Genomic DNA, 12,410 nt, shown 5'->3' with positions numbered 1-12,410 from the left:
GCCACATAAAAAATGTTATTGATCATTATTAGAATAAAGTCAAATTTTAAAGATTAAAGTTGTAATTCTAGTTAAAAAAAAGTCTAAATACTATTTCAATAATAAAGTCTTAATACTGTTTTGTGAAAAAAGTCAAATTCAAATCTAAGAAAACAGTTGAAATGATTACAGTTTTGTTTCAAACGACTGCTATACCCTGTATAAAATGCCTTGTGTAGATGTAGTGAAATAAATCAGTCTTCCTGTGATACAGCATAGATCCTCTTTATTCCACGAACGTGTAACCATCGGTATCCTTGCATCTGCACATTAGCAGCCATTTCCTTTTATACAAATCTAACCACATGCAGATTTCTGCACCACTTTCTGCTTTTCAGTGTACTTATACTTCCTGCCACACGGTTTTTATTGCTACAAGTGACATCAGTTCCTTCCTTGTTACTAAAACTGAGTCTGAAGTACGATTTCATTAATTCAGAGGGTAAAGCAACCGTGGCAGTTTGTCCTGAAATAACTCGCCCACATTTTGGCTTTTTTCTCAAAATACATTTTCAAATTTAATCTTGAAATTTCAACTTTATTTTCAAAATGATCAGTATTTCTTTCTCTTAATGTGACCTCACAGCCAAACATTTCCATCGTTGTAAGACGTGTAAGTGTTGTTTTCTTTTTGTCAGGCTGACGGCGTTTGTGGTAAGAAGTTTTGCCAAAGCTCAGTCTTTCGTCTATATTGATCCCAGAAAGATCGAAGAGTCTAAGTCCTGGCTGCAACATAAACAACAAGAAAATGGCTGTTTTGAAAAGTCTGGGAAACTCTTCAACAACAGAATGAAGGTAACCTGCAGTTCTTTGCTGTTAGACTGTGGAAACAGCCTCCAGTGTGGACGCACTTTAACAGACTTTATTAATAATGTCATGCATACATGGAAAACACTGTATTAAATACTGTAATAGCCCACACCAGTACATTCTATTATAATATTTAAGAAATAATTTCCATACATCTTGCTCCATTCACACCAGCACTGCCTTCTATGTAGCATTCACACATATATATACAAAATACAAAGTATGCACCAGAGACCAACTTGGGATTAGTATCTTGCCCACAAATATTTGGCATGCAGGCTGGAGCAGCTGGGAATCAAACCACCAACCTTCTGATTAGTAGATGACTACACAAACTGTTTATAAGGTTGGGGAAACCCGAGGTGAAGAAACATCCATCTCACTGGAAATACAATGTCCAGATGAACAAAATCAACTTCCTGTTCATCTCTTTAGCTGGATGTTTGAACATGCATCAAGACATTCATGATACTAAAACCACATGCAGCTAAAAATCATTTTCATGACTTCATATCCCTGAATGTTGGTGCACTGATGATAAGTGTCAATGATGTCTTCTGCTGACAGGGTGGTGTATCTGATGAAGTGACTCTCAGTGCGTACGTTACTGCTGCCTTCTTGGAAATGAATACATCCCAACATGTGAGTAGACTCAAAGAATATCAAGATATTTAAACAAGAAATGAGTACAGAGTAAGTAAAATTTATTTATTAAGTGCTTTTCACAGACAGACAGTCACAAAGCGCTGTACACAAATATTAAAATAAAGTTTTTTAAAAGAATCCACAGAGTCAAGCAAACATAACTGTAGTGGTAAACTATTCCACAGCCTTGGTGCAACAGACTGAAAGGCTCTGTCCCCTTTTGTCTTCAGTCGTGTGCGGGTAAGAACTAAGAGACTGAGTCTGTGAGCGGAGATGACGAGCAGCAGTGTATTTTATAATAAGCTTGGATAAATAATCTGGAGCCTGGCCATTTAGTGCTCTGTATGTTAAAACAAGAATCCTATCCAGCTGATGAGGCTTAAAGGACATATGGAGCTGAATGTCATCAGCATAAAAATGATAAGACAGGTCGCTAAAAGATTGAATGATACCAGCTAAAGGAAGCATATAAAAAGAAAATAGTAATGGACCTAAAACTGAACCTTGTGGGACCCCACAGGTCAGGGCGGCAATGTCAAAGGTGAACCTGTCAGTCCTAACAGAAAAGGTCCTGTCTGACAAATAGAAACAAAACCAGTCTACGGCAGAGCCAGATATACCAGCAAAACCCTTGAGCCTGTTAAGTAGAATTTTGTGGTCGATGATGTCAAAGGCTGCACTAAGATCAAGCAGAATGATCACAGAACAATTCCCTGCATCAGATGCCATTAATAGATCATTATAGACTCTTAGGAGAGCGGTCTCTGTAGAGTGCTGCTTTTGAAAGCCAGACTGAAAAGGGTCAAGAATGTGTAATTTATATAATAGAGACCTGAACTGATTTTCAACAATTTTTTCAAGTAATTTACTTAAAAATGGCAATTTTGAAATAGGTCAGTAATTACTAGCAGAGGTAGGATCAAGATTCTGTTTTTTTAACAGAGGAGTTACCTCAGCATGTTTAAAATAAGATGGAACACAGCCTTGCCTCAGTGAACTATTACTGATGGATAGTAATGTGGGACCAATGCTGGTGATAGACCCAGACAGGACAGAGGGAGGTAATATATCTACAGAGCATGATGCGGATTTCATTTTACCTAAAACTATAATTAAGTCATTAAGTGTGATTGGAGAAAAGGAGGTAAATGATCCAAGACACCAAGGGGTATCTTCATAAGGGGAGGCACTTGAGGAAATTTTGGATCTCAAGTCCATCACCTTATTTAATTAAGGAAAGTATTACAAACTTCATCAGAAAGTAACAGAGCATGCTGGGTTGGAGGACAAACAGTACTGTTGATGGTATCAAATAGAATTCTTGAATTATTTTTACGACGATTTATAAGATTATTGAAGTAAGAGGATCTGGCCTCTTTGACTGACTCATCATATAGGTAGAGTAGTTCTTTAAAGTGCTCACGATGGACAATCAGACCAGTGGACTTCCACAGACGCTCTGCTTTTCGATAGGAGCGTCGAAGACCACGAGTTTGATTATTTAACCATGGTGTGCGGGAACTAACAGAGCAATAACTGGTTTTGAAAGGAGCAACCTGATTAAGAATGGCAAGACAGTCTTCATTAAAAGAATTAGTTAAAAGCTCAACCTCGGTAGAAGAACTTTTAAAATTAAAAAGAGAGGAAAACTCAGAAATTATAGAGTCGTCAATAAAGCGCCCGATAGAACCTTGAGGATGGTACTCTGAATTAACAGATACAGTAAAAGAGACTGACTTATGGTCACTAAAAACAATTCATTTAAATTCAAGTGGTCAAGGGAAACACCATAGGTGAAGACCAAGTCCAGAGTGTGCCCAGCCGTATGAGTAGGCCCTGCTACATGCTGAACAAAGTTGAAAGAGTCCATAATGCTCAGGAACTCCTTAGTGGTACTGTTTGTTGAGTCATCCACATGAATGTTGAAATCTCCAACAATGATAACCATGCCCATTTTAATAGTGGAAGTTAAGATCAGAGTTCGTCCTGCTGATCCATGGAGTTAGGTTGAACCAGCAGTCCTTACACATAAGCAAGTCCCACTACCAGAGATGGGCAGTAACACGTTACTTGTAAGTAATCCGATTACTTTTTTTAAGTAACGAGTTAAGTAAGGGATTACTATTGCTACCCATCTATTGCAACTACCGACCAATAACCTGCCTCGGTACTACATGGAAGCAGGCATCATATCGGCTAAGATGAACAGGCACATGGGTCAATACATGAGCGGGGCACAGAAAGGGATTGGCAAGAATACCAGAGGTGCAAAACACCACCTACTGGTAGACAGAACAGTCAGCCGAGACTGCAAGACCAGACTGACCAACCTGTGCACTGCCTGGATTGATTATAAGAAGGCCTATGACTCAATGCCCCACAGCTGGATACTGGAATACCTAGAACTGTACAAGATCAACAGGACCCTAAGAGCCTTCATCAACAACTCAATGGGGATGTGGCGTACAACACTAGAGGCCAACTTCAAGCCCAAAGCACAATCACCATCTACCAAGGAGATGCTCTGTCCCTACGCATACTGACTACAGTATGCGTAGGGACATACTGTAGTCAGCCTACAGTTGTCAGCCATCTCCTGTACATGGATGACATCAAGCTGTATGCCAAGAGTGAACGAGACATCGATTCACTGATACACACTACCAGGATATACAGCAATGACATTGGAATGTCGTTCGGACTGGAGAAGTGTAGTCGGATCGTAACAAAGAGAGGGAAGGTAGTCAGAACTGAGGGGATTGAACTACCAGAAGGCAACATTGCAGACATAGAGGACAGTTACAAGTACCTGGGGATCCTGCAAGCGAATGGGAACCATGAACAGGCCGCTAGGAAAGCTGCAACCACCAAGTACCTGCAGAGGGTCAGGCAAGTCCTGAGGAGTCAGCTGAACGCTAAGAACAAGATCCGGGCCATCAACACCTACGCCCTTCCCGTGATCCGGTACCCTGCTGGAGTAATAGGCTGGTCAAAGGAGGAGATAGAAGCCACTGACATCAAGACAAGAAAGCTCCTTACCATGCATGGAGGGTTTCACCCCAAGTCCAGCACCCTGAGGTTGTACGCTAAGCGGAAGGAAAGGGGCCGGGGACTGGTGAGTGTCAGCACCACAGTCCAGGATGAGACAAGAAACATCCACGAATACATCGCAAAGATGGCCCCAACTGACAGCGTGCTCAGTGAATACCTCAGGCAGCAGAAACCCAAGAAAGAGGAGGGAGACGAGGAACCATCATGGAAGGACAGGCCCCTGCACGGTATGTACCACCTCCAGATAGAGGAGGTGGCTGATACCCAGAAATCCTACCAGTGGCTGGACAAAGCTGGACTGAAAGACAGCACGGAGGCACTAATCATGGCAGCACAGGAACAAGCTCTGAGTACAAGATCCATAGAGGCTGGGGTCTATCACACCAGGCAAGACCCCAGGTGCAGGCTGTGTAAAGATGCCCCTGAGACAATCCAGCACATAACAGCAGGGTGCAAGATGCTAGCAGGCAAGGCATACATGGAACGCCATAACCAAGTGGCCGGCATAGTGTACAGGAACATCTAACCTGGAAGTCCCGAGGTCAAAATGGGAGATGCCCCCTAGAGTGGTGGAGAATGACCGAGCTAAGATCCTGTGGGACTTCCAGATACAGACGGACAAAATGGTGGTGGCTAACCAACCGGACATAGTGGTGGTAGACAAACAGAAGAAGAGTGCTGTAGTGATAGATGTAGCAGTTCCGAATGACAGCAATATCAGGAAGAAGGAATACGAGAAGCTAGAGAAATACCAAGGGCTCAGAGAAGAGCTCGAGAGGATGTGGAGGGTGAAGGTAACGGTGGTCCCCGTGGTAATCGGAGCACTAGGTGCAGTGACTCCCAAGCTAGGCGAGTGGCTCCAGCAGATCCCGGGAACAACATCGGAGATCTCTGTCCAGAAGAGCGCAGTCCTGGGAACAGCTAAGATACTGCGCAGGACCCTCAAGCTCCCAGGCCTCTGGTAGAGGACCCGAGCTTGAAGGATAAACCGCCCGCAGGGGCGAGATGGGTGTTATATGTATATATATATATGTACACTACTGTGGACCTTTGTCCATTAAAGTTCTTTGTTTTGATCTTTTAAAGGATCCTGTGATGAACAAGAGCCTGGCTTGTCTCAAGGAGTCTCTCAGTGACCTGAGCAACACCTACACTACAGCTTTGCTGGCCTATGTGTTCACTCTGGCAGGAGACGTGGAGACCCGAGCTCACCTTCTGCAGCACTTAGACACAGTTGCAGTGAGGGAAGGTCAGTCATCCTTTAGCAGGACATCATTCAGGCTTTATTAGCATCACTGTGACTGTTATTGTGTGTGTTTGTAGGAGGTTTCCTCTACTGGTCTCAGACAGCAGCAGAAACATCAGCCTCCCTGTCAGTGGAGATCAGTTCTTATGTGCTGTTGGCCAAACTCAGCGCCTCCCCGACTGCTGAGGATCTGGGATATGTCTCTGGTATTATCAGGTGGCTGACTGGGCAGCAGAACTATTACGGAGGCTTCTCCTCCACTCAGGTACTACACCACCCGAACAGCATGAAGCTCATCTTTGAGTTCATATACAGTCTTAGACAAAATCAGGGACAGAAGAAATAATACTGAAGCTTTCATTTTTCTATCAGATATGTAAAACAGATTTGTTTTAGCCAGGCAGGGATGTTTTTATTCTTTAGTTAGAATATGACATTTAAGTTTTGTCTAAAAATTCATTGTTTTAACAGAATAGCAATGTTACCTCAGACTTCTGTACACCAACTACACGTAACAGCCTGTAAATAACAGATCACCTGCAAGTTTATACCTGTAATTTCTATACTTTGATAATTCTCAGTTAAAGATATTTTAACCTGTTTAAAGTTTATTTAACCAGGAAGTGAAATTTAGAATAGTTGAGATTAAGGATCTCTTTTGTGAGAGGGTTTCAAAGTGACACGGGCAGTTTTAACTTTATGTCTATTCCACTTAAGCCCATGTAATATGGAGACATATGCTGTGTGTGTTAACCACAATGAATCCATCCTGTAGGACACGGTGGTGGCTCTTCAGGCTCTGGCTCTCTACTCCACTCTGGTGTTCAGTCCTGAAGGTTGGAGCACAGTGACAGTTCAGGCTCCCAGCAGTCAGCTGACATTTGATGTAAATCAGAGCAACAAACTGCTCTACCAGGAGGGGGCGCTGCAGGACGTGTCAGGAAAATACAGCCTGGAGGTGAAGGGCACTGCATGTGCTTCAGTGCAGGTCAGTGACAGCATCATGTGACAAGCTCCTGGTTGATGTCAGAGAAAGGGTTTCTTCTTTTACTTTTTACTCATAAAACTTTAGAGAGCATTAGCATTTCCACATGTAATAAAGCTCATCTTGCACATTATTTTCATACACAATAAAGACATTAGACCTGGCAGTAATAACTGTAGAGAGTACAATGCTATTTTAAACTAAATTAGAGAACTGAGCAAAAATAAATGAACTTTCTGTCTGTATCAGAATCAGGGAAACTATTTATACCAGAGGGAAATTGAGTTGTCATAGCAGCAAATATACAACAAACATCAAGCACTCGTATAAAATGAGTGTAGATATAACAGAGATACTCATATTAAGATGAATATAGACATATAGGTATGAATATAAAAGTATGTGTGCAAATATGTGTCATGGTGTAGAGCAGTGACAGCAGGGTGCACTGAGGTGTGATTAGTTCTGTTCCACACGTGACCCAAGTGTGTTTCCCAGATTTCTGCCACCTACAACATCCCAACACCTGCTGATGTCACCACTCTCAGTGTGAAAGTCCAACTAGAGGTCGACACCACAAGTGAATCTGCTAGACCCAAATTCACTGTGCAAATACAATCGCTGTAAGTATGTGACAGGTTAGAGGAGTGCTCTTTACCCGTGTGGAGGAACTGCTGGTAGATGAAAAGCAAGTGTGCACACAGGTCAGTATAATCACACTGTTCAAACACAGGTACAGTGGAAAGGAGAAAACTACAAACATGGTGATCCTGGACATCAAAATGCTCTCTGGATTTTCCCCAGACCCCGAGTCTTTGAAGAGTGTGAGTAATTAGACAGATTCTACCAACACGTGTATCTCATGTGATAATTGTGATGATAATAATAAAAATGATGTCATCTCCTCACAGCTCAAACATGGCCTCCTGGTGAGTCGTGTTGAACAAAAGGAGGATCATGTTCTGGTGTACTTAGAGGAGGTAAGTGAAAGTCACCGTGGGGACACCAGATGATGATCTTTGGTACAAACTGTGTCTGCAATTGTTTCTGTCTCGTCCAGTTACCAAAGGACACGCCCATCAACCACAGCTTAGACATCATCCAGGAGCTCCCAGTGGACGACCTGAAGCCAGCCGTGGTCAAGATCTATGACTACTACCAACCAGGTCCAAGTCTAGCTAAGCTTTACTCCAACAGCACACTGACACACTTCAGAGGATTCATCAGACTGAACAGTTCATACAAGCTGATGTTTCCATCAGTGGGACACAGAGAAATGACACTTTCATGTTTTTCTACCATGTTTCTGTCAGGTGACCAGGCTGAGACCCAATACATGTTTGTCTCGTGAGCTGCAGGTAAGAAGCTGTAATAACACACAAGTACACCTTTCACACACATTCATGTTCACAGCATCAATGAAAAGGACCAACTTTGAGCTTTTACTAACTTTTATTCTTCATCTCACAGTTTGAAGGTGTGGCTGGTCCTGAGGTTTCAACCTGCATTTGAATAAAGATACTTTTTCTGCTCACATGTGTGTATGCGTGTGTGTTAACAGCTCCAGTATTATTAATGCTTCTTTAATAACATGCTTCATTATTAATAATAGGCAGAATGGAAAATATAGTGCTGTGAATGCACCCCTGAGACTGGCCTTATGCCACATTTCTGTCTTTGTGCAGGTTTAGGCAAAAACAAAATGGTGCAAGTGGGCAAAACATTAAAAAAGCAAAATGTGCTCTTGAGAGACGTTCAGTGACAGCTGGCAAATGACGTCCACGGAAATAAAAGAAAGAAACATAATGCGTGCGTGTGTGTGTGTGTGTGTGTGTGTGTGTGTGTGTGTGTGAGCCTTTAACATACAGAGTGTGTCTGTGGAATCCAACAAAGCAGCGTCTCTTTCGCTTGTGTACTTCATGTACTTCATGTACTTGTGTGTTTGTGACAGTGGAACAACATCACAGCTGTTTCCTCCCCAAAGACTGGACACCTTTAACAGTGTACAGGATACAACAGCCAACCATAAATGCTAACTGTACATGAAACTGTAAAAGTACACAATGACATCATTCAAATAACATCTAATGGTACATGTACATTTATACACAGCACTACAACTAAATGGCTGTTCCTAACAGGCTGTGTTAACAAATTAGTCTCTGTTTCTAAAATATTTTTATCATTTTACAGTTTTATTAAACTGTGTGCATGTTTCATACTCCACTGTGTTACATGGAAAAATATAAAGCTCAGTTTCAGAGAGCTTGTTGGAACAAATGTATCATTATTAATAGTCTTGTAACGTTGTGCACACAGTCACTACATGAATCTGTGACTGTTTAGTTCAGTTTGAACGTTTGCTATTAAATAACCATAAGCCTTCTTCATACAGCTGACAATTCTATGACATTAACATGTTTATGACAAAGCTCTGACACGATCTGCTCCAGCTGCTGTTTCATTCACTAAGCTGCTGTTGTTCTTTCAGCTCTCAGAGCTGCTGCCTCCTCCAGGTCCTCATCTACTCATGAGGACCATTTATAATTCATATCTGTCACAAAGTGGTGTACACGTAAGAAGTGGAACGAAAATCATGTATCCCAGATTACCAAATAATTATTATTATATATATTATATAATTACACGGCGGTGCGACTCTCTTCACATTGCAGCTAGGGGTCTGAACAAACTTTAAACAGCTGACAGCAATGTGGCAAGTGACTTACCTCTGGCCATGCTGAAAGGAGCTGTGACCGGGGCACACATGCACGCGCCTACGTCACACGCAGCGCACACTACTGATGTGTCGGTCGCGAACGAAACAGCTCTTAGAGCCGGCTCTTTGAAGTGAACGAGGTGAGCCATGTTTTTTTTTCTCTCTCTCACCCTCTCTCTCGCACTTTTTTCCCGCTTCACTCCGCACGCGAGCCTTGTGCTTTGCGCTGGGAAGAGGGGGGAGGGGAGGGGCGGTAGTTACACTCGCACAGGAACAGAGCGGGAGGGAGAGAGAAAGAAAGAGAGCCAGGGACAATAATGTCACATTAGAAAGGTATAGTAATCATCCACAACTATTTTCAGTTGCAGATGAGAAAGGATTCATTAAGTTTATTCATGCAGGCCCATATGACAGAGAATGTGCATCTTCTTTTTGTTTTCATATTGTAGCGGGCCAGGGCTTCTTCGGGGTTTGTTCTGTTATTACAGTTATGTGTTTGTTGTCATGTTGTTATGGTGACGGGTGACGCGCTCTCTCGGCGACTGTGTTTCCGGTGAGAGAGCGCCTTTTTTTGTTGTTTATGTTGTTGCCGCGCTGAGGAGGGAGGTAGCGGCAGTGTTCGGGGCCGGTTATAAAATAAACGGGTGCTCCCAAAGAAACCTTTGTCTCCTCCGTGACTGAGCTCGCCACATTGGTGTCAGAAGTGGGATTGCTCACCCTCGCCATAATGGAGAGAGACATTCGGAGGCTGGAGCAAGCTGTCGAGGAGAGCATCCGCTGCTTGGGAAGCTGGCGATCGAGGAGAGAGGAAGCGAGCGGCCATGTAAGTCCCCCAACGGGTCCCGACGGCGCGAGCGCACCGCGGCGGCGGCCCGTCGCGACAGACGCTAGGGCAATGCTTCATGGGCTGCCTCTGTCGACCGACACCCCGAGCCCCCGACAGCGAGCGGTGACGCCTGCAACGCCAGCTAAGGTACCGAAATACAACGGGCTAACCCCGCTAGAGCCCTACCTCTCACAAGTACGGCTAGCCGCGAGGCATAATGGCTGGAGCGACGAAGAGGCTGCTACACACTTAGCGCTAGCATTGGAAGGAGATGCACTGCAGGTACTCCTTGACCTAGCCCCGTCAGAGCAGCATGAGCTCCAGTCCCTCACCATAGCACTCGAGAGGCGATTCGGGCAGCGGCACTCCACTGATCAGAGCAGAGAGCAGCTGACCAACCGGAGCCGTCGGCCGGGGGAGAGCCTGGGCACCTTTGCAGCGGACGTGTTGCTGCATGCTTGTCGTGGCTACCCGGAGTTCCCAGCAGCAGCCCGTGAGGAGCTTAGCCTGCATGCTTTTCTGCGAGGACTTTTTCCAGAGCGACTACGTCAACACGTCCGCCTGGCCATGCCTCAAACTCTCCATGAGGCGCTCCTTGAGGCTGAGAGGGCCGAGCTGGTGTTCACCTCGCAACCTAACCAGCAGGTGCCCCCCCCCAACTGCCCCCAAATCAGAGTCGCAGACTGTGACGGGGAGGGGGAGGTCGCCGAGATATGCCAGCTGCAACCCTCGGTGCCCCAGAGGCGTCCCCATCGACCGACCGACCGCTGCTACCGGTGCGATGAGCCTGGCCACGTGGCGCGTGACTGCCCAGCACCTGCCCCGAAGACCAGGACTACGCAGCCTCAGGGAAACGGGGAGGGAGCGGTGTAGTGAGGGGACCACCGCTCCAGGACTCTACCCAAGCTGCTGTGTTGAGGACCTGCCATGCCAGGCCCTGGTGGACACGGGGTCCACCATTTCCCTGATACGACCTGGCGTGCTCCCTGGAACGTCCGGGCCATTGCTGAAGGGTTCTGTCGCCCACCGACACCCAGCTGATGACGGTGACAGGTGAGAGGGCTGATATGCGGGGGAAGAAACCGTTGCGGGTCCGAGTGAAGGATCTGGAGCTGGTGCATGACTTCTGGCTTGCTGACATTCAAGACCAGTGCATCATCGGCCTTGATCTGCTGACCCGCTGGGGGGCCTGCGTCGACACCGCAAAGCGGGCTATCACTCTTGGCACAGAGACTCTTGCCCTCCAGTGTGGTCAAAAGCAGGGAGCGGAGGGAACCCGAGCCAGACGAGACAGGCATCGGGCGGCTGCCGCTCAGCAGATTTCGGGTGCTGGTGGCTCCGGGTCACCTCTACTCACCTCAGCCCCGGCCTCTCAGCCCGACAAATCTCCCTCGACCGAGACAACCGAGGCTGTTGGTGACCTGTGGCAGCGCAGCAGCGTAGGTCTCAACGTTGACCAGCACCAGCGGTTGAGGTGCCTCCTGGACGAGAATGTGGACATCTTTGCCGCCAGTGACAAAGACTGCAGGCAGACAGGGCTGGTCCAGCACACCATCGACACCGGCTCTGCTCAACCCATCCGTCTGCGCCCACACCGGCTGCCCCTCTCCAAACGGCAGGTGGCAGAGGAAAAGATCCATGAGATGGCTGCGGCTGGGGTGATCGAGCCGTCCAACAGCCCATGGGCGGCACCCCTGGTCCTGGTGGGGAAGAAGGATGGCAGCCCGAGGTTCTGCGTGGATTTTCGCCGTCTCAATGCAGTCACCAAGAAGGACTCGTACCCGCTTCCACGGATCGACGAGGCCCTGGATTACGTTACCGGCTCCAGCTGGTTCAGCTCCCTCGACCTACGCAGCGGCTACTGGCAGGTGGAGCTAGCCCCCGAAGCAAGGCCTAAGACTGCATTCACCATTGGACAGGGGCTGTGGCAGTTCAGGGTCATGCCATTTGGGCTCTGCAATGCGCCAGCGACATTTGAGAGGCTGATGGAGAGGGTGCTCGTGAACATCCCTCGTAACCGCTGTGTTGTGTACCTGGATGACCTGTTGGTGCACGGTGGCGACTTCGACAGAGCACTGTCTCACCTGAG

General features: G+C 46.1%; 1 protein-coding gene across 1 annotated transcript in view; it reads left to right on the top strand.

The window, feature by feature from the left end:
* LOC102080049 (alpha-2-macroglobulin) overlaps positions 1–8,310 on the top strand; it is a 50,820-nt gene extending 42,510 nt beyond the window's left edge. The window contains exons 26-36 of the mRNA XM_019357189.2: positions 678–834; positions 1,417–1,491; positions 5,632–5,794; positions 5,869–6,056; positions 6,567–6,779; positions 7,275–7,399; positions 7,510–7,600; positions 7,688–7,756; positions 7,837–7,942; positions 8,090–8,134; positions 8,247–8,310. Of these exons, the coding sequence (XP_019212734.1) occupies positions 678–834; positions 1,417–1,491; positions 5,632–5,794; positions 5,869–6,056; positions 6,567–6,779; positions 7,275–7,399; positions 7,510–7,600; positions 7,688–7,756; positions 7,837–7,942; positions 8,090–8,127 (1,225 nt within the window). The 3' untranslated portion in view covers positions 8,128–8,134; positions 8,247–8,310. The remainder of the gene's footprint in view (positions 1–677; positions 835–1,416; positions 1,492–5,631; positions 5,795–5,868; positions 6,057–6,566; positions 6,780–7,274; positions 7,400–7,509; positions 7,601–7,687; positions 7,757–7,836; positions 7,943–8,089; positions 8,135–8,246) is intronic.
* The last annotated feature ends 4,100 nt before the right edge of the window (positions 8,311–12,410 follow it).

Source organism: Oreochromis niloticus, unplaced genomic scaffold, assembly GCF_001858045.2.
Source record: "Oreochromis niloticus isolate F11D_XX unplaced genomic scaffold, O_niloticus_UMD_NMBU tig00007510_pilon, whole genome shotgun sequence".
Taxonomy (NCBI): Eukaryota; Metazoa; Chordata; class Actinopteri; order Cichliformes; family Cichlidae; genus Oreochromis; species Oreochromis niloticus.
Note: the sequence above shows the minus strand (reverse complement) of the source record. Positions and strands in the feature narration are given on the sequence as shown.